Source organism: Peromyscus californicus, unplaced genomic scaffold (assembly GCF_007827085.1).
Source record: "Peromyscus californicus insignis strain IS unplaced genomic scaffold, ASM782708v3 Scaffold_18__1_contigs__length_77618521, whole genome shotgun sequence".
Lineage (NCBI taxonomy): Eukaryota > Metazoa > Chordata > Mammalia > Rodentia > Cricetidae > Peromyscus > Peromyscus californicus.
Window position 1 is genome coordinate 49765411 of NW_026294480.1, and position 26542 is coordinate 49791952.

The 26542-nt window shown below is 44.5% G+C and overlaps 1 protein-coding gene across 3 annotated transcripts; it reads left to right on the forward strand.

Moving 5' to 3' along the window:
* Window positions 1-383: 383 nt before the first annotated feature.
* Window positions 384-26294, forward strand: Ccdc125 (coiled-coil domain containing 125). Of its 3 annotated transcripts, none has more exons than XM_052743362.1 (11): window positions 384-829; window positions 2768-2826; window positions 4482-4568; window positions 6198-6275; window positions 6993-7078; window positions 10825-10907; window positions 12609-12721; window positions 14266-14373; window positions 15583-15736; window positions 18651-18761; window positions 20071-20183. In XM_052743362.1, exons 1-11 carry the CDS (start codon window positions 388-390, stop codon window positions 20076-20078), a joined length of 1329 nt encoding a protein of 442 aa, XP_052599322.1. In that variant the 5' UTR covers window positions 384-387; the 3' UTR covers window positions 20079-20183. The 3 variants fall into 3 exon arrangements, with proteins under 3 accessions (XP_052599322.1, XP_052599321.1, XP_052599323.1); XM_052743361.1 differs by having other exon boundaries at window positions 391-829; window positions 18651-18781; window positions 20071-26294; XM_052743363.1 differs by lacking the exons at window positions 15583-15736; window positions 20071-20183 and having other exon boundaries at window positions 395-829; window positions 18651-18773.
* The last annotated feature ends 248 nt before the right edge of the window (window positions 26295-26542 follow it).

The window sequence follows — 26542 nt, forward strand, 5'->3', positions numbered from 1 at the left end:
GTAGTTGTGGGCCGCCTGATGGGGGTACTGGGAATTGAACTCTGGTCCTCTGTAAAAAACACCAAGTACTTCTGACTGCTGAGCCATCTTTTCAGCCTCTCTCTCTCTCTCTCTCTCTCTCTCAAAAGATTTATTTATATATTATATATATATAGTATTCTATCTGCATGTATGCCTGCATGCCAGAAGAGGGCACCAGATCTCATTATGGATGGTGGTGAGCCACCATGTGGTTGCTGGGAATTGAATTTAGGACCCGTGGAAGAGCAGCCAGTGCTCTTAACCTCTGAGCCATCTCTCCAGTTCCCTTTCCTCTCCCCTCCTCCTCCCTCCCTTCCCCTCCCCCTTGTGAACACGCGTAGGCATCTCTTTGACATAAATGTTTTCATGTCTTTTAGGGGAAAAAAAAAAAAAAAGAAAAAACCAACCAGAAGAGGGACTGCTGCATCTGCTGGCTGCTTCTTAATTACTGCTTCCCCTAACTACAAACAGCCTGTTTTCCCTCATGGTAGAAACAGCATTTGGCTAATGAGCAGAGTGACGAGGTCCTCGAGTGAGACCGAGGATATCTGGGGGGCAGAGGAGGATGATATGACGGAAGGTGACCTTGGGTATGGCCTCGGAAGAAGACCTGGCGGTCTTTATGAAGTTTCGTGTTCGACTACATCTAAGAAAAGGTCTGAGGGGAAGAGCTTGAGCCCTCCTCCGCTTCCAAAAAATGGAGACGAGAGAAGCGACTCCGGGTTCCAGTACTGCAGGAATAAGGGCTTGCGGGATACGTGCGCTCACGGATGCCCAGCGTCCGGCTGCAGACGGCAGAGCGGCTCAGGTGAGAACTCGGGGGCTCTCTCTCCTTCCTTCCCTTGTGGGCATTATCAGTGCGCTTACCCGGTGAAAATCGGCAGCCGCAGTGGATTTTCATCTTTATCTCTTTAAGATTAGTTAGATTAAATTTATTTATTTATTTATCGGGGTTGGTGCGAGCACGTGCCAAGGTATGCCACAGCTTGAAGCCAGTTCTTCCCTCCCACCAAGTGGGTCCCTGGGATGGAAGTCATGTGAGCAGGGCCTGGTAGCAGGTGCCTTTTCTTGCTGAGTTACCTGACTGGCCTGCTGCATCCTACTGTCTTGAAAGAATTGGGGGAGTTCAGAAGTAGCTGATGGTTTGAGTACGGCAGCAGTCATGAAGCTCAGTAGCTAGTCTGCTCTGATATCGCGTTTGTGATTCTGGTAGCTACCTACCTCCTTTCCCTTTTTTGTTATGTAGTTTTATACCCCACCCCCGACCCCCCAGTTAACAAACAGGTTATTGGTTCTCTAGGTGCCAAGTGCAGGTCTAGGTTCTGGGAATACCTGTCTGTGTTCTGAGCCCTCCGGGTCAGTGGAAGAGAGACATTGCGGGGGTGAAAAGCAGCAGGGAAATCAGTCTCCGTGGTTTTTTGTTTTTTTGTTTTTTTTTAATGGATACACAGAAGGCCTTTTAGCAGGTCGATTCCCAAACACCAAAGTCTCTCATCTGAACTAGAAGTTGTCTTAAGGAACCATGGCCTAAGCAAACACAATCATAAGAATTCCAGACTTGCCAGAAATGTCTTACGGCCGAGGCTATGCTAGGTTCTGACATTCCCAACAAAGAGCAACCCCATAAATCTCAGATAAACAATCACTGATTATTTACAAAAGATTATTTCAAGGCCTAAGTGGCCATCACTCCAGAGTAAATGCCAAGTGCAATGACCCTTTTAATATTCCACTACAGATAATAATGAACAAAATATGCAAGTAAAGTTACAGAAGACCTCCAGTTGGTCATTGTCCTTGGAAGGAAATTAAAGTTTAGTTCCTTGGTATTGTTATTCTACACGTTTGTGTGGTAGCCAATTCATTAACATAAGCTTCATATCACAATCCTTTAGAAGCTATTTTTTTCAAAAACCACCTATCTTTTGATATTGGTTAAAATATTAAGGCAACTCTACGTAGTTAAAAGGGAGGTTTATTTTGTGGGTAACTTACAAGTGAAGGGATAGGTAAACAGGGTCTGGGAAAGGTGCAGTCCAGCGGTGTTCTCTGGAGAACTCTGCTCGATCTACCTCCAGCATCCAGGGTCCAGGAACCAAGAGAGCTGGTGCATCCAGATCTCAAGTCTTCAGGGTCCTCTCTTGGCCCCGCCTTGTAGGCGTGACAGTTATCGAAGCCTCAATGGGGGTTGGAACTTCCAGATCAAAGCTGGAAAGGCTACCCACTACATTTAACTCAGGGATATTTTAGGGTTAATTTAAAAAAAATTATATTTATTTAATGTATGTGAGTGCTCTATCTGAATGTACACCTTTATGTTAGAAGAGGGCATCAGATCCCACTAGAGATGGTTGGGACCATGTGGTTTCCGGGAATTGAACTCAGGACCTCTGGAAGAGTAGCCAGTGCTCTTAACTGCTGAGCCATCTCTCCAGCCCTAGGGTTCGTATTTTTATCATTAGTTATCTTATTATAATTTTTTCATTTTGCAATTTAGAGAAAATACATACTTAATATTTGTAAGCAGATGCCTTGCATTTTGCAGAGAGGCGGGACATTTGAGACAGAGTTTCTTTACATAGCCCTGGCTGTCCTGGAACTCACTGTGTAAACCAGGCTGGCCTCAAACTCAAAGAAATCTACCTGCCTCTGCCTCTGAGTGCTAAATATTAAGGAGTGTGCCACCACGCCCAACTAAATGCCCTGTGTTTAACTAAAGAAATTATTCAATTTTTTCCTCCAATAGATTCTAACTCAGAATTGTCAAATGAACAATTGAGGCAACGTCTTCATGAAACTTTAGAGGTATGTCCTGCGTGATATTAAGTGAGTATTACACCCCCATCCATTTCTCCAAACTTCCTCTTCTTCCCTTCATCTCGAGCTCCTACTTTTCAACAGGCCTCCATTTCTTATTATCTATCTATCTATCTATCTATCTATCATCTATCTATTTATCTATCATCTGTGTATCTATGTATCTATCTCCTTCCTTCCTTTCTCTCTCTCTCTCTCTCTTTCTTTTTCTTTCTCTGTGTTTGTATGGGTGCCTGTGGCACAGCATACATGTGGATATCAGGGGCTGGAGAGATGGCTCAGTGGTTAAGAGCACTGGCTGCTCTTCCAGAGGTCCTGAGTTCAATTCCCAGCAACCACACGGTGGCTCATAACCATCTGTAATGGGATCTGATCCCTCTTCTGTCATGCAGGCATACATGCACCTTACACAAAAATGCATGAATAAACATGTGGATATCACAGAACAACTTGCTGGAGTTGTTTCTCTCCTTCCACCCTGTGGGTACCAGGGATCGAACTCAGGTGGTCAGACTTGGTGGGAAGCTCCTTAACCTGCTGAGCCTTCTTGCTGACCCTGGTTCTTGTCTCTTAAAAAGTCCTCTCATGTAAGCATGCCCACCACTTCTGTCTGGCTTCTCTAAACCTATCTAAACTGCTGGGGAAAATCGGTGTTGCTTCCTTGCAGCGCTTTGTCTTCGCCTCCCAAGTGCTGGGGATTAAAACTGTGCGCTACCATGCCAAGCTGAGAATATAGCTATTTGAGACTCTTTGAAAAAGAAAACAACACCGAGATTTTTCTTTTCCTTGTGATTAGCTGCCTGCCTGTGTGGATAAAAACAAGAGTCAGACTTTTGTTTCAACTGTGAAGGGGACCCCTGCACAGTGGGGACTCCCTCCCAGACCCCCCAATCAGGCACACACCACACCCAAACACCTGCTTTCACCGAGAGATACTTTATTAAGCAGGAAGTAAAGTTAAAGTGGCTGCTTTCTGACTCAGGCAGAAAAACAGCATCCAATGACCTTGCAGGTGTCATTTTTAAGAGAAGAAGGGGAGGTCTGTGTTAGAATGGGCTAGGATGCCGTGGTAGAGGAGATGGGGACGAGGGAGAAAGGGACAAGGGAAAGGAGGAAGGGGTACTTGTCCCCGTGGGACAAAGGATTGCCTCTGGAGAGAGAGGAGACAGATGTGGCTGGCACCTAGGAAAACGGTGGTCCATAACGGTAAAGGGGAAAACCCTGTGTTAGGATGAGGTGTTTAACTTTGATTGGACATGTTAATTAGGTGAACCAAAGAGGGCTTCTGATTGGTTAACACCAATATTTTGCTAGCAGGACCTTGGTAGTCAGCCTCAGGAGGAAGTGGCCAAATAAGGGAAGGCCGTGGTGGCTAGCTTTAGAATGTAATCTAATGGTTTTCAGCAAGGCAGAGGGAATGGGGGAGAAGGGCAAGGCCTGCCCCAGCCACGAGCTTGAGTGGGCTCGTGTCCCTTCAGCCTGGAGCGTGAGAGTGAGGCTCTTGGTTGTAGCCTTGACTGGTTCGCTGCAATGTCTGTGGGAACTCACAGCCTTGTTTAAGGGTAAACGTGGACTAGCCAGGTGGACAGTTCAGGGATCACATGTCTTGCAACCAGGAAGGCTTACTGTATTTCTGTCCTCAGGAAGTAGAGATTTTAAAAACTGAACTTGAAGCATCTCAAAGACAACTTGAAGGTAAAGAGAAAGCATTGAAAATCCTTCAAAGCATGGTAAGAATTTATTTCTGGATGTTTCATCACTTAACACATTCCAATAATAAGTGGAATTAGGATCCCTGCACCCAGGAGGCAGTGTCCGGAGGACTGAGAGTTCAAGATCAGGCTGCGTTCCATACATCCTGAGACCCTGCTTTGGAAACACACACACACACACACACACACACACACACACACACCACCACCACCACCACCACCACCACTACCAACAACAACAACAACAACAATAATAACCAACAGTAATTAGTGATTTTTTTTACCTTATAAAAGTATCAGTGCTTAATATTGCTGAGATACAGATATTTTAATAGTATAGTTTCCTGATCTTTAAGTATACAGTTAATTTTTACTAACCTCTGAGTTGTACAGCTATCACTAGAATCTAATTTTAGAGCATTTTCATTATTTAAAAGAATGAATCTTTCGGGGGCTGGAGAGATGGCTCAGAGGTTAAGAGCACTGACTGGCTGCTCTTCCAGAGGTCCTGAGTTCAATTTCCAGCAACTATTTGGTGGCTCACAACCATCTACAGTGAGATCTAGTGCCCTCTTCTGGCATGAGGCATACATGCAGACAGAACTCTGTATACATACTAGATAAACACATCTTAAAAACAAAAGAAAACAGAAAAAATGAGCCTTGCCACTGTTAGCAGTTACTTCTGACGGCAGTCCCTGATTCACGCACGGACCCAGACTTTTTAATGGATTTGTCTTTTTACCTTTTCTCTTTCAAACAAACACAACCAAGCAATTTGTGTCTGTAATCGTTTAGTTAGTATGCTTTTGAGGTTCATGCATGTCATAGCGTATATCAATACTTTCTTCTCCTTCTTCCTCCCCCTCCCCCTTTCAAGTTTATTGAGACAGGGTTTCTCTGTAACAGCCCTGACTGTTGTGTCCAGGAACTCACTCTGTAGTCCAGGCTGGCCTCCAACCCAGAGATCTGCCTCTGCCTTCCAAGGGTTGGGATTATAGGTGTGCAGTACCACTGCCCAGTGATACTTTTTTCTTTTTATTTCTAATAGTCTGTTGTATAGCCATGCATGTTTTATATCTCCTTCACCACCAGCTGGTGTATATCAGACTTATTTCTTCTTTCTGACCGTGGTGAGTAACACTGCTGTGTGAGTGTTTTCCTGAGAAGAAAACTCAATCAATCACATGTGGGAGGAGGGCAGAGCCAAGCCAAGGTCTCCTGAATTTTAAACTCTCAGTCTTCACAAACAATTGTTGACGTGCCTGTCTCATCCTGCCAATATTCTGTTATCTTAAGTTAAAATGTGGGGGTGGAGAGATGGCTGAGCAGTTGACGGCACAGACTGCCTTCGTGTAGGGCCCAAGTTTGGTTCCCAGCACCTAAGTCAGGCAGCTCACAACACCCTGTAACTCCAGCTCCAGGAGACCTGACACCCACTTCTAGCCTCCTCAGGCACCTGCACACACATGCACACATTTATACATAGATACACAGACACTGAAGATAAATGAAGTGCACGTATTGAAAATAAAAAAAAAACTTTAAAAAATAAAACATGTATGTAGTAATATGTGCATATGTTATACAAATAGGAATGTTTAAAACTTAATTATACTGATGCTTTTTCTTATTTTTTTTCCTTAGGCGGTGCTTGACAAAGCCACGAGTCACACACAAACAGTGCTTCAAAAAACTATAGAACAAAAGAGAGCTCTGGAGAAGGTATTTGCAACTGTCGGCCTTGGCATGCTCAATCTGATAATATTTAAATGTAATTTCCTTGGGCTCAGCACAGTAACAGGGGCAGCACCCTCCTGCAAGGAGTGCTCAGCCTCTGATGGCTGTCCTTTGGACACTTACATTTTAAAACAGATTGTCACATGGGTAAAGGACAGCCTCTTTAGGTCCCTTTTGTGGAAGCAGAAGGTCCGCCAACCTAGCACTTCCCATCTTTCTTCCTTTTGGTCCTGTGCCCCAGGCAGGGTCAGCGTGTTTCTGAGCCCCCCACTGTATATGGAATTAGGATCATCACGGATGTCACCCTCCTATGTCAACTGTATTCCTCTTTGATGGGACCCTTTGGGCTGAGACTCCCAAGAGTAAATTTAGTTTCTGGTGTCTACATGGGCAAAGATGGGCTCTGAGAAATCTGGTCTCAGTACAACCAAATTTTGAACCCAAACAGTTCAAAATTTCTTTTCTGTGTTCAGTGAGCTTTGGCAAAGTGTGTCTGAGTGCTAAGGAAAAAAAAAATCCATTCAATGTATTTTACAAATGCCATTGACTCTTCCAAGTGGCGTTTTCTTTTAATTGTTCTATGATTAAATGATTTTCACCCATTCTGTGACTCAAAATGATTTATACTGATAATTTTCCATGAGATGCTCTTTTTTTGTTTGTTTATTTTTTTATCTGAAGGTGCTATTTCTCTTTCTATAGGAAATAAATGCCTTGCAGTGGGAAATGGAATTTGATCAGGATAGATTTAAAACTATAGAGGAATCTTGGACCCAAAAATATGACAGGTTTGTACATGAATGACATTGAGAATTAGACCTAGGGCCTTGTGCATACTGTGCAGTTACATTACAACCGAGGCCCACCCTCAGCCCAGCTACGGATAGTATCGTCCATAATTTTCCCAAGGAACATTTTAAAATGCATCTAATTCAAATGTAGTTTTAGGCAGAAGAGGGCATCAGATCCCCTGGAGCTGGAGTTCTGGGCAGTTCTAAGTCACCTGACATAGGTGTTGGGAACCAAACTGGAGTCGTCTTTTTTTTAAGATTTATTTATTTATTATGTATATCGTATTCTATCTGCATGTATCCCTGCCCACCAGAAGAGGGCACCAGATCCCATTATAGGTGACTATGAGCTGGGAACTGAACTCAGGACCTCTGGAAGAGCAGCCAATGTTCTTAACCTCTGAGCCGTCTCTCCAGCCCATGGAGTCTTCTAAAAACACATTATACACTCTTAACCACTAAGCCATCTGATGCTGGATAATTAATCTCTCTAGACCCCCTCCCCCCCTTTTTTTTCTTATTCTTGAGAAAGGCTCTCAATACATAGCCTAGGCTGGCGTGCCTCAGCCTCCCAAGTGATTACAGAAGTGCACTGCCATTCACAGCTAAACTTTACATGTATTTGTCTGTCTGTGTGTGTTTATGTGCAGGTGCTGGGCTAGCATGGGCAAGGCTCTGGGTTTATTCTCACTGACTTTGTGGGGGAAATTAGAGAAAGAAAACAAAATTCACTGTGAACACCAGTTCCCGCAACCTCAGGAAACCTATTTCATGTTCGTGTTCTCTTTCTCTCTCTCTCTCTCTCTCTCTCTCTCTCTCTCTCTCTCTCTCTCTCTCTCTCTCATTTGCTCTACATGTATTTATTAATTTCTGTGGGGGGCTAGCACATGCTCCAGTGAGCATGAGAAGTCAGAGGACAGCCTGCAGGAGTTCACTCTCTCCTTCCACCATGTGGATCCTGGGGAGAAAATTCGGGTCATTGGGCTTGGCACAAATGACCCATTAGGCCATCTCACTGGCCCTGCATTTCATTTTCAGTTGGGAAACTTACTATCATGATTATATTTATTTACTTATTTTGAGACAGGGCCCTGTGTATCACAGGTTCATCAAAAATGACCTTGACCTTCTGATCTTCCTGTCTCCACTTCCGGAGGGGTGAGGTTATAGGTGGGGGTTGCCCTGCCCAGTTTATGTGGTGCTGGTGACTAAACCCAGGGCTTCCTGGGTACTAGGCAAGCACTTTACCAACGGAGCTATACCCCCAACAGCCCATCTCATGACTGTTTTTTAATCATCTGAAGTCAGTCTGTAGTAGAGCATAGAGTAATCGCAACAAATATCACCATGAAATGTCTTGATAAGTATCTTTTTTTATTTTAAAATTTACCTTTGTTTCTTACTGGGGGGTGGGCCTGACACAGGAACACAGTGGTGCATATGTAGAGGTCAGTGGACAGCTTGCAAGAGTTGGTTCTCTCCTGCTATGTGGATCTTAGGAATTGAACTCCGGTCTTCAGCCTTGGCAGCAAATGAGCTATTCAGCCATTGAGCTATCTGACTGGTCCAGTTGATTGGTATTTTTATTAAGGCTTTAAGCTTAATAAGCTCTGGCTTGTGTTTTTTTTTATTTGTTTGTTTTGGTTTTTTTTCTGTTTTTTTGTTTTTGTTTTTTTGTTTTTCCGAGACAGGGTTTCTCTGTGTAGCTCTGCGCCTTTTCCTGGAACTCACTCTGTAGCCCAGGCTGGCCTCAAACTCACAAAGATCCGCCTGGCTCTGCCTTCCAAGTGCTGGGATTAAAGGCGTGTGCCACCACCGCCCGGCTGTGTTGTTGTTGTTTTTTTTTAAGATTACTTTTATTACTTTTAAATATACATCTATATGTCCAAGTGTGCCTATGTGTATGTGAGTGGAGGTGCCCACAGAGGTTGGCAGAGGGCATTGGATCCCTGGTGCTAGAGTTTCATTCCTTGTAACTCCAGCTGCCCGACATGGGTGCTGGGAACTGAACCTGGGTCCTTTGCAAGAGTGGTGTGTGCTCTTGACCCCTGGGATTCTGTTTTAACTAGATGTATTTCCCCTGCTCAGCTTCTGGTGCTGGATAATTAAGGAGAGTTTTGTAACCAATCCCATTGTTATTCAGTAGTGCCCTACTGCTTTTCTTTCTGTGATTTTTTGCAGTGCTGGAGGTCACACCCAGGGCCTCATGCATTCCTGCAGGCTGGACAAATGCTGCCCTGCTGAGCTGCATTGCCAGCCCTTTCTTCATCCTTTGTACTGTTTGAATCATGTGAACTCTAACATAACATTGCCCATTTTAAAACGTATAGTTCAGTGACATTAAATCCCACATAGGATTGCTGGCTTGTAACATCAGTACTCGAGGCTAACGCAGAAGGACTGTCTGAGTTTGAGGCCAGCCTGGACTGCAGTGGAATCAGGCCAGCCAGGGCTACACTGCAAGATCCTGTCTCCAGAATCAAATGACATGATCACTGGAGGCCAGGCGTGGTGCACAGCCTGTAATGACACCAGGAAACCAGCAGGGGGAGCAGTTAAGTGTAAGCTGTAGAGCAAGACTCCGGGCACCTGACAGGAGAATCAGGAGCTCAAGATCATTCTCAGCTACTTAGAGAGTTCAAGGTCAGCCCAAGCTACACCAGACAAATAAAAATCCAAGGAGAGAAGTTCACTGTGCAGCCATCACCAGCACTCACCCTGAATCCCATCACACAGCTACTCTTCATCGGTGCCTCCCACAGCCCCTGACTACTGACATTTAATATTCCGTTCTCAGTGAATTTGCCTACTCCGAGTGCTTCACATTTACAGAATCATACAGTCTTGAAAGGTTCCTCTATGTAACTTGTTTCAGAATTTCCAAGATTTCCAATGTTCTTCCGAGAAGAAGATCATATTTGTTGTTGTTGTTTTGTTTTTGTGTTTTGAGACAGGGTTTCTCTATGTAGCCCTGGCTGTCCTGGAACTCACTCTGTAGACCAGGCTGGCCTTGAACTCAGAGTTCCACCTACCTCTGCCTCCCAAGTATTGGGGTTAAAGGTGTGCACCATTGCGTTGTTAACTCCTTCAATCCTAGATGGCCACTCGGGCTTGCTTCTGCCTTACAGCTATTTTGAATAAAGGCCCTCGGAACATGGGTGGCTATTCTCTCGACCATCCCCCAGTGAAGGACTTTGCCTCTTTTTTTTTTTTTTAAGAATTAAAACAACATTGAGCAAGAGGTATAGACTTTTCATATGCCCTCCCCCATGCAGTTTTCTGTTGTCAGCTTCCTCATTAGCTTAGTTAGTCCAGTGGTTAGAGTCCACGGCCTACAGTGACTCAGTATCGACCAATATTCAAGTTGACAGGAAGACCTGTCTAACATGGCCTAAGCACAGAGTCAGTGTCCAAACGGTTATTGAGTTGAATTAAATTTATATTAATATAAATTAATGTGAATTCTGGGCCTGCTTATTTCTCAACTAAATATATAAAAGAGTTAAGAGTATAAGTTGAGTAGATAAAATCACTTGCCACGAAGCCTCAAAGACCTGAGTTCAATCCCAGGACCCACATAGTAGGAGAGAACCCACTCCCACAAATTGTCCTTTGACCCCAATATGTGCATTTTTGTGCCTCCCATTAATAAAATCAATAACCTGTAATAAATTGTAGAAATAAAAATGTTTTTGCTCATTGAAGAGGTGTTACTATTTTAATTATCTGTTTTTTTTTTCTAGACTAAACTGTGACAATGCAGTTCTCAGAGAGAATCTGAAGGTGAAAACTGAAGAAATTAAAATGCTCAAGTCTGAAAATGCTGGTGAGTTGGGGCCTGGAGAGATGGCTCAGAGGTTAAGAGCACTGGCTGTTCTTCCAGAGGTCCTGAGTTCAATTCCCAGCAACTACATGGTGGCTCACAACCATCTATAATGGGATCTGATGCCCTCTTCTGGCCTGCAGGCATACATGCAGACAGAGCTCACACATACAAGGGAAAAAAAAGAAAATACTTTAATGATTCTTTTCAAATATATTAGCCAGATGGTGGTGGGCCACACCTTTAATCCCATCACTCAGGAGGCAGAGATAGGTCAATCTCTGAATTTGAGGCCAGCCTGGTCTACAGAGCAAGTTCCAGGACAGCCAGAGGTGTTACACAGAGAAACTGTCTTGAAAAACCAAATAAATAAATAAATAATCAATCTCTCTCCATAAAGCAGAATAGAATGGCATAAGGCAGCTAGGGTATACACTCACATGTAAAAGCCATATGTTGCATAGCCCTTAGATAATGAACCACCTTTTGGTGAGGATGGTGACGCTGATTTTTCTTACAGATTTTTTGTTAGTTTTTTGTTTTGTTTTGTTTTTGTTTTTTTTCGAGTCAGGGTTTCTCTGTGTAGTTTTTGGTGCCTGTCCTGGATCTCACACTGTAGCCCATTTGACGTGAATATAATATAGGAGATCTCACTACCTAGTCGTCTCAGTGTCTGAAGTAGAATTATGTAGAAAAGACCAGTTGTCACATAGTGATTTATTGATTTATTTAGTGATTTACTTAAAGTACCGCATTCACTGACTGTTTGACAAACACGACTTCACTTGCTACCTGGAAGAGAGTGCCCTGCAGGAACAGCTGGAACAGCGGGAGGAACAGCTGGAACAGTGGGCCGACGCCCTTACCAGCCTGCTGCCGCCACGTAGGCGTCTGTAAAAGCTGGTTCTTCTGCCCGTCCCACCTCGTGGTTTTAGAGTATCACATGAAAATCCAAACTAGACACGACATGAAAGCCTCTCAGGAGGTATCCTGGCTTCGGCCTACCCATGACTTCTCCTCTCCTCCAGTCCCGTTGGTGTCAGAGTGATTGTTACAGAAATATTCTCACAACATTCTTCAGAGTCTCTGAATAATTTGCCTTACTTGTTCACTTAAAAAAAAAAAAAAAAGTCCTAAGCCGGTTGCGGTGGCTCACACCTTTAATCCCCCCCCAGCCTGGTCTACACAGTGAGTTTCAGGACTGCCAGGGCTGTAAGACAGAGAAATCCTGTCTCAAAACACGACAACAAAAACCTACAAACTCCCCTAGAGCAAATAAGCAGCCAGCGGCCTGGGTGGCAAAGGTAAGAGGCTTCCCCATTAGAAGGAGCTATTGCGCCGGGCGGTGGTGGCGCACGCCTTTAATCCCAGCACTCGGGAGGCAGAGCCAGGTGGATCTCTGTGAGTTCGAGGCCAGCCTGGACTACCAAGTGAGTTCCAGGAAAGGCGCAAAGCTACACAGAGAAACCCTGTCTCGAAAAAAACCAAAAAAAAAAAAAAAGAAGGAGCTATTGCACATCTCTTTTCTCCTATGATACCCCCTACTTCATCAGATAGATAGGTTTTCTGGATGGAGCCCAATCTTGCATGCCGTCTGATGGACGTGCTGCTTAGAAGATATGAGTGTGTGGTTTTGGTGTAACTCCACAGAGAGGCCGCGGTTGGCCTCCGAGAACTAACACTGTCGTGTGTGGCCCTTGCTAGTTTTGAATCAGCGGTATTTGGAGGCCCTCGCCATGCTTGATATCAAGCAGCAGGAGATGGCTCCGGAGAACCCGGCTCAGGACAGTGGCTCTACAGAGGTGTCGGGTCTCGAGGTACGTGGCTGGGAGGGACACCGTCCGCTTTCCTATCCCCTGCTGCCTGCTCAGCTACACTTACTAGGGTGCCAGAGGCCCATGGGATTGTGTAGGTTGCTTCTTGCCAACTGCTGCTACCATGCCCGGCATTCACAGCTGCAGCACACACCCCCGGAGCCTCCCTGCTGGGGGTACCGGCTCTTTCCGAGGACTTTCACGCATTGTCCTCACTGAGGCTGCAAAGGGGTGTCACGGAGCTAGGGCTGGGTAGGTTCTGTTGTTTTCCCACAGCGACAAGGGAACCTGTGGCTTACCCAGGCCCAGAACGAAGGTCAGCTGATGTGTTGTCTGTGGTTGACAATGTGGAAGTTTAGCTCGTGAGGGACAAAGGGCCCCGGGATTTATAAGAAGCACGCCTTCCACTCACGGGAGAACACAGAAAAAAAGAAGGCACCTGTCACCAAGAACAAGCGTTGCACTGGCCTTCACAAGGGTCAGGTCTTCTAACACGTTTAACCTTCCCACTCTGCCGCAAACTCTACATCACACATGAGGTGAGAGCGGGATGAGGGGTAGTTTCCCCTGCCCCACGGCTAGCAGTTTACACCTGGGCAGACCGGAGTTAGGTAATTTTATAGTAAGGTCCTTATGAAACTTCAAAACGCATGGCACAATATTTAGACCGCCCGCCCCGTTAGATTAGTAAGTGGGCCTAGCTGCTGCAAGGGGGGGGGGGGGGGGGGCTAGCTTTTCTTTGAGTTACAGTGGTCAACCAGGAGTGACCCTGTTTCTTCACTTAGTCAAGTTTCGAGGGGCCAGGGCTACAAGTAACTTCACTACTGTCATTACCCAAGAAACAGTTTAAAATAGAGTGCATGATTGCAGAGCGATTTTTTTTAAAGATCTATTTATTTATTTATTTGTGTGAGGGCTCTATCTGCATGTACGCCTTTATGTCAGAAGAGGGTATCAGATCCCACTATAGATGGTTGTGAGCCACCATGTGGTTTCTGGGAATTGAACTCAGGACCTCTGGAGGAACAGCCAGTGCTCTTAACCGCTGAGCCCTCTCTCCAGCCACAGAGTGGAAGGATGATTGCTTTCCCCAGGGGTAAAATAAAACTCACTGTTCATTCTGAGCACAGTCTTCTTGGAGGAGATGGACTCAGGGAATGCTGGCTATAAGGCCACGCCTATCACTCATTGTGGATGTTAGTATTAATGCCTTGATTAGGCTAAATTCTTGCTGCACATACAAAGCTATTGGAGACAAATACCAGGATTAAAGGTTTTGAGAGTGGGAAGGAAGAAATGTAAACTCTTTGAAGCTTTTGTTGCAAGTAATGGTGTCTCATTTGTGGTGATGTCTCATTTCCACTCAGATCATGAATTCCTCACCTAAGTTTTCTTCAAAAAATATACACTATATACATCACATATATTATACACACACACACTTTCCACTTTCTTGGATCAGAGGCTTGACTAACGTGCATGGCTGTGGGGTGGTGTCTGTATGTGGCTGAGACACTTGGTAACAGGTAATGCCTTTGGGTTTCAAGCTTGCAGTCCTCGGAGCCTGCTTGTGTCGTGGTCCTGGAGGGAGCCCCTGTTCTTGTGCCAGAATGGCAGCATCCACTCGGAAACTGGTTCTTCAGCTCAGACAGGAGGTATTTATCGGATGCCTTGGTGCCGGCTCTTTATTAGCAGTAGGATAAATGGCAGTATTTGCAAGAATGAACTTCGTCTTGGGAGTCACTGGCTGGGGAACCCGGGCTTGGTTCTATGCGATAGCATTAACTTGTACACTAGATTTCGTTAACCAGGTTCCAAAGCACACAGAGTACATTGCTTGGAATCTGAAGCCAGGTAAAGTTGTTTGACTCAGTGTGCAGTTAGTATTTCTTAAATTCGTGTTTTCTCATTTATACATGGCCCCCAAATCACAGTTAATAGAGGGAAAAGGTGTGTTTACACTTAAAATCACTACAATTAACACTGGTAGTGGGAAGATGAACGTGCTTATCTGAAATGGAAGGAAGGCTTATGCATTTGATGAGTGGTGTGTCTTAGCACCACTGTTTGCTGTCTGTGTGGCTTTGGGCAGAATAAGTCTCAGTTCCCTCAGAGGTTAACACGATAACTATCTTGGAAGAAACAGACATAATGTTTATCATCAACAGGTCAGACCTTTAATCATCTGATAAGTTGCCCTTATAATTGGACTTTAATTATAAATGGTTATGTTTACAAACCAAATTTGTGATTTGCCAAAAATTCTAAAACTGCTTTACTTTTTGTTATATTTTGAGACAGGCTTTCTCTGTATAGCTCTGGCTGTCCTGGAACTCGCTTTGTAGACCAGGCTGGCCTTGAACTCAGAGATCCGCCTGTCTCTGCCTCCCCAGTGCTGGGATTAAAGTCATGTGCCACTATGCCCAGCCATTGTCTTACCTTTTTTTTAAGATAAGGAATTTAAAGCCTTTAGACCACATAGGGAGTCTAACAACCAAACACTAGCTGCCCCTCAAGAACAGCATATAATCACATGGATCAGACTCAAGCTCAGCTAGGCGCAGTGTTGACAAAGGTCAAACTGAAATGCAGCCTTGGGCGGTTTCCTTCTTTGCAGCTGTACCCTTCCTCTGAGATTGGGGCAGGACAGGCACAGGGCCACGCCAGGCTCGGGAGTTTCAAGACCTGGATTGGCAGGGAGCTGACAGACAAGGCAGACTGCTGGCATCCAGGCCGGAGTGCTGGTCGGATGGGCAAATGCTGACTTAAGCAGATAGACTAGAGGGACTAGAGGCTAGGAATACAGCGATTCATATGCAAAAACGACTCCCTTCGCCTCTGCTGGCTCCCCAACTCTCTTGCAGTTGGAAATTCTGCAGAAAAGTAAGGAAGAGGCTCATATAATGGCAGATGCATTCAGAATTGCTTTTGAGCAACAACTAATGCGGACGAACGACCAGGCCCTGAAACTGGCACATGGGGATAAGTGGATAAACAGGCAACACCTGAAAGAGCATGGTAACTGGGGGAGTGGGGGGTGGGTGAGGAGGAGTGGCGGGGAGTGGGGGGTTTAGTTGCTCTGGGATATAATCAAAGTCAGTGAAGCAGAGACAATGTACTGATTGATACACAAAAAGTGTTTTTTTGGGTAAAACAAGTCCTTCATACCAAAGCCCCGGATCTAATCTGTGTGCTCTCTGAAGGAAAATATGGCACCCCAGCAACCTCAGTCCTTATTGCGTACTGTTTGCAGCACTCAAGAATTCAATATATCCAGGTGTGCCAGGACCATCTTGTAACCAACGTCATGCAAATGCTCCAAAGCTCCTTAAGAAAAATAGCTCAGGGTTGGGGATTTAGCTCAGTGGTAGAGCGCTTGCCTAGCAAGCACAAGGCCCTGGGTTCGGTCCTCAGCTCTGAGGGGGGAAAAAATAGCTCTATAGATTACTGCAAACAATCACTGTTTTCCACAATTTCTTCAAGGCCCAAGTACTTCTGGAAAACAACTACTCATTCCGGAAGTTTTCCCTAGACACAGTGAAAACAATTGTTTCATTCTAATGTTTACCATAGATACAATGCCTCTACTAATTTTTCCTCTACAGGAGGGAGAAAACCTGACTCCACAAAGTTGTCCACTGATCTCCACGAGCAGGCCATGGCTGACACATATGCCCCCCCCCAATGAACATACAATAATAATTTTGTTTTAAATTAGCAACTGTGGAACACCAAGCATTGTGGTACATAACGACTGCTGCAGTGCCGGAGGCTGAGGCAGGCGGGCAGGAATTCTAAAAGAAGACATTGGCAATTACACATGCAAATGAGCTTCCAAGTTAATAAAACCACAAAGAAACAGAATAAGGGGCTGGAGAGGTGGCTCAGAGGTTAAGAGCATTGGCTGTTCTTCCAGAGGTCCTGAGTTCAATTCCCAGCAACCACATGGTGGCTCACAACCATCTACGATGAGTTCTGGTGCCTTCTGGCCTGCAGGCAGAACACTCACTGTATACATAATAAACAAATCTTAAAAGAAAAAGAAACAAAATAAGCTCCTTCTAACACTTTGTGTGGTGTATGTGTGTGTGCACCTGTGCATGCAGGTGCCAACCAGCTCCCAAGTAAAGACACAGAGACTTATTATTAATTATGCATACTCAGCCTTAGCTTAGGCTTATCCCACTAGCTCTTTTAATTATGTTTATTATTATTAATTATTGTTCATCTATTTTTGCCTCGGGGCTTTTTACCTTTCTTTCATTCCTATGTCCTGCTTGCTGGCTGGCTTGCTGGCCCCTGGTATCTCTTTTCTTTCCTCTTCTATCTCTGTCAAGCCTAGATTCTTCTTTCTCCGACTTAACTCTCTCTGCCTGGAAGCCCCGCCTGTACCTTCTGCCTAGCTATCGGCTGTTTAACTTTTTATTAGACCAATCAGGTGCCTTAGGCAGGCAAGGTAAACAAATCCAACACATTTCTGCATAAATAAATATTCCACAACAGCCTAGGAAGACAAGAGGGTGCTGGAGTCCCTGGAGCTGGGGTTAGAGGTGGTTGTAATGAGAACTGAACTCGGGTCCTCTGCAAGAGCAGTAGTTCACAGCCAAGTCATCTCTTCAGTGCTTCCTAGTAGTCTTCTACCTCACTTACACAAGATTTGCTTTGTGGGAAGAGACATAATTAATACAAGTGCTCTGATTAGTTGGGAATGGTGGTGCATGTCTGTATAATCCCAGCACCCAGAAGCTGAGGCAGACAGACTGGAGGAACTAACAACTCAAGAGACTCTCAAATGCCAAAGAAGAAAGTGAGGCCGACCATAGCATTTAGCTGGGCATGGTGATGCACACCTTTAATCCCAGAACCAGGAAGGCAGAGGCAGGTGGATCTCTGTGGGTTCCAGGCCAGTGTGGTCTACATAGGAGTTACAGGCTCGTTAGATACCTAGCGAGACCTTGTCTCAAAAACAGAAAACAAAATGGCATTTAGCTGGGCATGATGGCAAATGTCAGAAACCCCAGCATTTAGGAGGTAGAGGGAGACCAGAAACTCAATCCAGCCTAGGCTTGAGTTTAAGCCCTGGGACCCACACACTGGAAGGAGAGAACTGACTCCTCAAAGTTGTCCTCTGACCTCTACATGCACATCATGACACATGCGTACCCATCTGCCTCCCACGGGCTGGGATTACAAGTGTGCCACCACACATGGCTTTTCCTACAATATGCTAACACTGGGCTAAGTGTTTTCAGTTATGTTTCTATGATGATAAAATAATGTCCACAAACTCTGCCACTTGAACCAAGTTTAACACGGCAGGCATTGTCTAACCACCATGCAGCTTCAGAATGTTCCAGCTTCTCAGACACTGTGTCAATAAGTAACAACTCCCCCAGCTGGTGGGATACAGTGAAGATGTTTAAAATGGTAAACTTTACATTTAGTCTTCCTAAAACTGACAATGGCAAATAGGAAGGCAGTGCTCCCACCAGAGACAGGAGAAAGCTGGATAACTCATCTAAAACTCAGTGTTTAGGAGGCTGAGCGAGGCAGGCAGGCCTTTCTGGCTCTAAGCTGTTGGCGTGGACTAGGCTTCTGTGGCCTGCACTTCCCTCGGCCTGTGTGGTGTTTTCAAACAGTGTGGTTAGTGGCTGACATGTAAAATTGGGAAATCTCACACACAGACCTGGTTTCTGCTGCTCCGAAGACTGATGACCAAGGGCCTGAGCCTCCCCGTCCGGGTCCCCACCCATACCCAGAAATCCAGAGTCCCCCATCATGCTGTGCAATCTACAACACTGGTCCTTGTGGTTTTGTGGGAATGACCTCTGGATTTAGGAATTAACTAGCCTTGGCACACAGATACTTCTTTTACTGCAATTAACATCAGTGAGTGTACTTTTCTCAGCTGGATTCTCCCACTGAATTTTAGGATATCAATCACAAAGGAGAAAGAAGACCTTGGGGCAGAGGCTGCTGGGGATACTTCCTTCAGAAAACAGTTCGAAGAGGACTGAAGACCAAGACAACCCACAAGATGTCTGTAAGATGCTAATAGACTTGGTTAGTACGGGACCTTCACTTGCTTTTTGTTAGGGGCTGTGGTTCAGCTAACCCATAGGCTCCTATTCTAGGCCTCACTTGTCTCTTAAGCCCTTTGTCCACCGGGCACCATGCCCTATCATATCCCTGCCAACTCTCTCCACTTCTGCAGATCCCTTCTGTGCAGGTTTAAAGTCCTACACCTGAAGAGGGGGGTCAGTGACTCATTCCAAGCAGTTCAGTGCCTGCACCCGGGGCATTGGCGTGTTCCAGGCACTTTGTCACAATCCCCTCAAGTCACCAATGCAACCTGCATTCAGACCTGGCACCCTTCCACAGACGGCCACTAAACAGAGACACTGACACAAGTGCTTACAGCAAACGCACTTTAGCTCTACTGATCAATTTATTTGCATATAAATACATAAAAACAATTTCAGATACAGCTTTAGTACATGTTGAGATTACATACGTATTACATACAGCCCTCCCTGTCTCTATGTGACTTACAGGGTTGGAGAGAAGTAACACTAACTCGCTGGGTTTTTTAAAGGAAGTTTTATTGTTGTTGTATGTTTGTATGATGTATGCGTGAACAGGGCATGCCATGGCACGTGTGTCATGTCAGAGGACAGCTCTGTAGACCGGCTCTCTCCTCCCACCTTTATGTGCGTTCCAAGGACTGGACTCAGTTAAGCAAGCCTGCATGGCAAGACCCTACTTAATGAGCCACCTCTCTGCTGCCCTCCACCCCCACCCCCTTAAAAAAAAAAATCCTGGGGCTGGAGAGAGGGCTGTGTGGCTCCTTAGTTAAGAGCATTTACTTCAGTTCCCAGCACTGACATTGATTGAGTGGTTCACAGCCACCTGTAAATCCAGTTTTGGAAGATCTGGCACCCTCTTCTGGACTTCTCAGGTACCTGCACACACATGGCACATATACACACATACACATAAATAAAAATTGAAAATAAAAAATAAAGCACAATTTCAGCCCCCGAGATGGCCAGTAGGTAAAGGAGCCTGCTGCCAACCAAGTCCGACAACTTGAATTCGATTCCAGGACCCACATGGTAGAGGGAAAGAACGGAGTCCTGCAAGTTGTTCTCCAACACCAACACGCACTCCATGGTACACATATAAACATGCTCACGAATGAATTTAAAAACTCCACTTAGCCCCCCAGCACTGAGTCAAGATTACTCTAATTACGATGAAGTTACTATTTAGGATGCAGTACTTTGACGGATGCCCTTTGCCTGCACATGTCCTGACTCACTAACTGGCACATCCCTAACTTCTGCTCACAGCTGAATGACAAGGAAGAGGCACTGGCCCATCAAAGAAAGGTCAGTTACATGCTTGCCCGGGCACTGGAAGACAAGGACACGGCTGCAAAGAATAAAGACAAAATTCCCACGAACCACAATGTCCCATTCACAGCCGCCAGGCCGGAAGCTTCAGAACGCCGTGTTTTGCATGATCCAGCACACTCACATGTCCACATTTCTGATCCTGTGGGTTGCATTTGTTCAGTCCAGCATCCCCAGAGAGATTCAGACTGCTCAAGAATGCTTAAAAGATCCTGTTCTTTGCCGTCAAATATATTTAAAAAATAAACCAGTTGAAATTAGAATTAGAGCTATTAAAAATCAGGTTTGGGAGCTGAAAATGTATCTCAGAGGTAGGACACTTGGTTAGTGTGCGTAAGGCCTTGGGTTTAGCACATGCTGGTGCACGCCTTTAATCCCAGCACTTGGGAAACAGAGGCAGGTGGCAGATCTCTGACTGTGAGAGTAGCCTGGTCTACACAGCAAGTGTCAGGAATGCCTTGGGTTTGATGTTCAGCACTGCAAAGACTTTGAGAAAGTACACAGGGTATGGAGGATACTTGTAAATCTCAGTACTTGGGAAGCTTAGGCAAAAATACTGCTGTGAATTTGATGGCTGACTAAATTACAGACTGTTGCCAAAACAGAAAAAGAATTACATAATGTTGATAATAAGTTGTATGCTTTCTAGATGGTTTTAAAATTTATTAGCACAGTAATTTACAAAGTAGTAAGCTCATTATGATATCTTAATACATGTATTAACAATATATGTGTTTTGACCACATCCCTCCCTTTTAATTTTAGGATGCAGCTTAAGTAAGCAAACCTTTAACACATGTCCTATAAGAAATGTATTAGTATTGTATTCTATAAGAAATGTATTATGTTGACATTTTATTTATAAAATCCTTTTCCATATTTTGACAGTTTCAGTGTTCATCTATCTTATAAACAAATATTCTTGGGAAAACATTAAGTTATTTATGGAGCTGGGGAGACAGCTCAGCTGGTAAAGTGTTTGCCATGCAAGCGTGAAGCTGAGTTTGGTCCTCAGCAGCCACATGAAAAGCCAGGTACAGTAGAGCATATCTGTGACCTGGCTGAGGGAGAATGCAGAGGCAGGTGGGTTCCTCAGGCTTCCAGGCCAGCCATCCTAGCCTGATGAGAGCCCCAGACCCCAGTGAGAGACCCTGTCTCAAAAACTAAGGTGGGCAACACCTAAGGCTGACTTCTGGTGAGCACATGCATGCACATGTACACACACACCCCATTACTTTCTTTTCTTTTCTTTTTTTTTTTTTTTTTGAGACAGGGTTTCTCTGTGTAGCTTTGCACCTTCCCTGGATCTCACTCGGTAGACCAGGCAGGCCTCGAACTCACAAAGATCCGCCTGCCTCCCAAATGCTGGGATTAAAGGCATGCGCCACCACCGTAACTTTTCTATTGGACTTGGTGGTACATCCCTGTAAACCCAACCAACACTCAGGAGGCTTCAGGGTTGCAAACCTTAGCACAGCCTGGATGCTACCTAGCCAAAAAATTGTCTCAAAAACCAAAACTAGAGCTCATGGCATGGTTCAGGGGGGAAAGGCTCCCACTACCAAACATAATGACTTGAGTCTGATCCCCAGCATCCATAAGGTAGGAGAGAATCGACTCCCAAGAGTTGGTCTCTGATCTCCACACTTCACTGTGGCTTATACTTCCCAACATAAATAAAACTGGGCGTGGTGGTGCATACCTTTAATCCTAGCACTCAGGTGGCAGAAGCAGACAGGTCTGAATTAGAGACCAGACTGGTCTACATAGTGAGACCCTGTCTCAAAAAAACAACCTAACAAAAAATACATTTAATAAAATAAAAATATTAAAGAACAAACAAAAGCCATTACTAACACAATAGTAATAGTTATTTAGAATAACCATATGGATCTTAGGTCAGATAAATATCAATATAACAAACAATACTTAGGACCAACTGTTAATTTTAAAAACCCTTATCTGCAGTTCTCAGAATTTTTTATTTGACATTCAAAATGTTGAAATGATTTTGTTAACTTCAATAAAAAGTTATGGCGGGATTTTAGCAATACTTTCATACTAATTGCTAGTTCCTTTCACAGTGTATTTTTTGGTCAGTAAAATATTTATAGCCAAACCTAACAGATGTTTACTTAGCAACTCTCTCATTCCATCCTGGAAGTGGATGTGATGGTCCCAGAAAAGGTCTCAGCTGAAGTTGCCTGAGGCACGATAAAGGTAGGTTTATGCGTTTGCCTGACATGTGATTTTTTTTTTCTTTTTTGGAGACAGGGTTTCTCTGTGTAGCCCTGGCTGTCTTGGAACTCACTCCATAGACCAGGCTGTCCTGGAACCCAGAAAGATCTGCCTGCCTCTGCATCCCGAGTGTCTGGATTAAAGGCGTGCACCACCATGCCCAGCTGCCTGCCATGTGATTTTAATAAGATTTGGATATCAGATTAAGTGATATACTATATAGCCACATGCTGGTCAATAGGCCACATATACAACAGCGGTCACATTAGATGACAGAGCCTCTCGAGGCTGAACTGTATGTACACTGTTTGAATGATGACAAAAGCCCCTAACTGCACTTCTCAGAATATGTCCCTGCCAAGCAAAATGTCAGACTTCATTATGAAACACTGAATATAAGGAGAATACTTTAGCTGTCCCCCTAAGTTGACGATGACATTTCACTGTTCCATTTAGATTGTGGATATTGTAATCTTACTTGATGTCACTGGTAACTCTGTTAGACAGTTAGAGGAAAAGTAAAGAATCGTCCCATGAATTTGAACCATGAAGTCACTCAATGCCTATGATCCCAGCAGTTGGGAGACTGAGGCAGGATTGCCCAGAATAGCCTGGGCTGCCTGTGTGTCTCTGTCACCCACAACAAAAACCCCCATTCAGAAGGGCTTGGTAACAAACAGTTTTGCTTAGTAACTGTTACATCTACTTCACAGCAGAAGTGACTATTTCACACTCATTCTATTCGGATTAAATAAGAGTCCCACAAAGGCCAGGCTACTGTTTGCACAAGTGAAAACATGGGGAGAGGTGACATCCTTGTCTGCCCACAGGGGAATAAGGCACATCCATGAAATCTGTGGAGCTATAGGAACTAGTCAAACACACCTACACAATCTCCAGAGGAGCCCCACAAGTGGGGAATGTCACGTATTAACACATCAAGCACACGGGTACAACACACAGAAAAGTCAGTTAAGAGTACCCACACGATTTCTCTGGCAGGAAGTGTAACAGGGAGAAAGGCATGAAAGGAAATAGGGACATTGTATAACCTCTGCATTTCTCTATCGGAAAAATTCTACAAATGAAAGAAAAATTATAAACAAAAAGGCCGCCGGGCGGTGGTGGCGCACGCCTTTAATCCCAGCACTCGGGAGGCAGAGCCAGGCGAATCTCTGTGAGTTCGAGGCCAGCCTGGTCTTCAGAGCGAGTTCCAGGAAAGGCGCAAAGCTACACAGAGAAACCCTGTCTCGGGGGGGGGGGGGGGGGGGAAGGCCTATGTGTTTTATAGGGTTTTTGTTTTTGTTTTTTAAAAAGGTTAAAAAAATCTGCAAAGCTCGTATCTGATCCAGCAAGGATCTTACCCTGTACAGAGGCAGGAAGTGCTTTACAGATGTGTTAAGGCTAGTACAGGTATCTTAAAATGGTTATCAAGGCTCTAAGCAATACAAAAACCCATCAGTAGCCTGGCGTGGTAGCGCATGCCTGTAATCCCACTTGGGAGGCAGAGTTTGAGGCCACCTTGGGCTATATATTGTAGAGACCCTGTTTCAAACCAAAAGGCATTAAAACGAAGTCTGCAGTGAGACGGCTCAACTGGTAAAGGCGTTTGCTGTCAAGCATGACGACCTGAGTTCGGTCCTTCTGACCTACATATAATAGAGAACCAACATCTATAAGCTGTCCTCTGACCACCACCACACGTTCTATACTATGTGCACACACACGTGAATACCGCGCACAAACACACACACACACAAGTGTAACAAAAAATTAAAAATAGTGGTTTAGCATGACCATACAATGGGCCATGTATTTGTATAGTGTAATCCCCTATACCCAGCAGGGAAGAAGCTGGGAACAGTGGCATGCACCTGTAATCCCAGCTCACAGGAAACAGGAAGCAAGAGGATCCTGAGTTCTAGGGCAGCCTGGGCAACATAGAGCAACCATACCTGAAAACTTACAACACAAAATCTGCTAAGACACATTTTCAGTGTTACTGGTTCCTTTGGCACTGCTATCTCAGATTTTAGCTGTGTGCTAAACCGCCATCAACCGCCCACTCTTCACTAAGGGGATGTTTACATTTTTGTTGCAGCTGTCAACCAATTCGGTGGTTTTAAAGCTAGCCTGTTCCAACCTTAGTTTCTGCTATTTTCAGTCTCTGATAAAATACACATCATGGGTTGGTCAACTTGGTGTCTGAATGGCTAATAAAGGGACAGATGGTATAACCAATACATGCAAGACAGCCACATGCTGTGAAATTTAACCGTAGGAAGAGAAATGCCAAAGAGATTTAAAAAAAAAAAAAAAATCACTTTTTTCTTCCAGATTGTTCGAGGGCATAATTCTCTGTGTGGATGTAACAAATCAATAACTACATGGCAACATGATAATGTCAACATTAACAGAAAATGCATGCACTTTATGTCCTCCCATATATTAAGTATGCACATTAACTAAATTACATATGCAGTCCTGGTACTGGCATGAAAAGATTTTAAAATGAAATTAAAGTCCTATGTGAATTTATCTTTATACAGCTAACTACTCAGGAACCTTTTTTTTTTTTAAAGATTTATTTTGGGTCACGTATGGTGGTGAACGCCTTAACTTAAATCCCAGAACTCTGAAGGCAGAATTAGGCAGGTCTCTCATAACCAAGTTCAGGGCCAGCTAGGATTACACAGTGAAACCTTGTCTCAAAAATAAAAATAACTAAGGTTTCTTTTTATGTATGCAGATCCCTAAGGCGGCCAGCAGAGGGCAGCAGAGTCCCTGGAGCTGGAGTTACAAGTAGTTGAGAGCTGCCTTGTGTCAGTGTTGAGAACTTAACACCAGCCCTTCTTTTACTTTTTAACAATTTCTCTCTTAGTAGCTGCTGGACAGGACTATCCTCTGTACCAAACCATTGACATCTTCAGGAGTCTAGCTGGGCTTGACTGTGCACCTTCCCTCTTGGAAGAAGGGGGGGTGGGGGTGGGGAGGGTCATGTGACCCTCAAGTGAGCATCCAGCCACTAGTCCCTATCAGTTATATGCAATTCTGCCCTATGTAAACTTATACAATAAATTTGTACAGTTTTTCTTCTGTGAAGTTTATATCAATCTTATTTTTTGAACCCTCACAGGACTCAAGGAGAATGCAGAATAGGAGTGAAGTTCTGCTCTCCCAAACCTCCCATACAGGAAGTTATGTGGGGCTGGAGTGTTGACTTAGTAATCAGGCACTGGCTGCTCTTCTAGAGGACCTAGGTTTATTTCCAGCACCCTCATGGTGGCTCATAACTACACGTAATTCCAGTTCCAGGGGATCTAATGCCATTTTCTGGCCTCCATGGGCACCAGGAATGCACATGTTGCATAGACACCCATGTAGACAAAACACCCATGCATATAATAACTTTAAAAAAAAAAAAAAACCTCATGTGATGGGCACCTTGCTTTAGTCTTGCTGAAACTCGTAAGGAAGCTGAGCCATGCTAGCTAGTTACCTCACTTAAGAACTACAGATCTGAATCATTTGTTTTATAGTGCCAGCTACAGAAACCAGGGGCTCATGCATGCTGGGAAACTCTCTACCACTAAGCTACACCTAAATTTGGGTTCTTTTTCTTGAGAAAGGTTCTCACTATGTAGCCCTGGAACTCAACTCTGTAGACCAGGCTGGCCTTGAACTCAGAGATCTACCTGCCTCTGCCTCCCAAGTCCTGGGATTAAAGGGATAAGTAGCCACTATGCCTCACAATTCATACTATTTTTATGATAAACTTTATACAACAATAGAAAAATAATATTCCGTAAACAAAGCACAGATAAATAGCATTATTTACAACACATTATTATATGGTAACTAAATCAACTAGACTCATATCCATTAATATGGAAAGGAAGTTTCTAAGTAAAAAACAAAAAACAGCCGGGCGGTGGTGGCGCACGCCTTTAATCCCAGCACTCGGGAGGCAGAGCCAGGCGGATCTCTGTGAGTTCGAGGCCAGCCTGGTCTCCAAAGCGAGTTCCAGGAAAGGCGCAAAGCTACACAGAGAAACCCTGTCTCGAAAAACCAAAAAAAAACAACAACAACAACAACAAAAAAAATATTTAGTAGTTTTGTTTGTTTTTTGAGACAGGGTCTTACTTTGTAGCCCTTGCTGGCCTGGAACTCA

Bases quoted from the DNA above. Each gene is read 5' to 3' on its own strand.
- Ccdc125 (XM_052743361.1), top strand. From the start codon at position 529: ATGAGCAGAGTGACGAGGTCCTCGAGTGAGACCGAGGATATCTGGGGG. The intron at 4,569-6,197 runs GTAAGAATTTAT...TTTTTTCCTTAG, and splicing joins TGAAAATCCTTCAAAGCATG to GCGGTGCTTGACAAAGCCAC. The intron at 7,079-10,824 runs GTTTGTACATGA...TTTTTTTTCTAG, and splicing joins TGGACCCAAAAATATGACAG to ACTAAACTGTGACAATGCAG.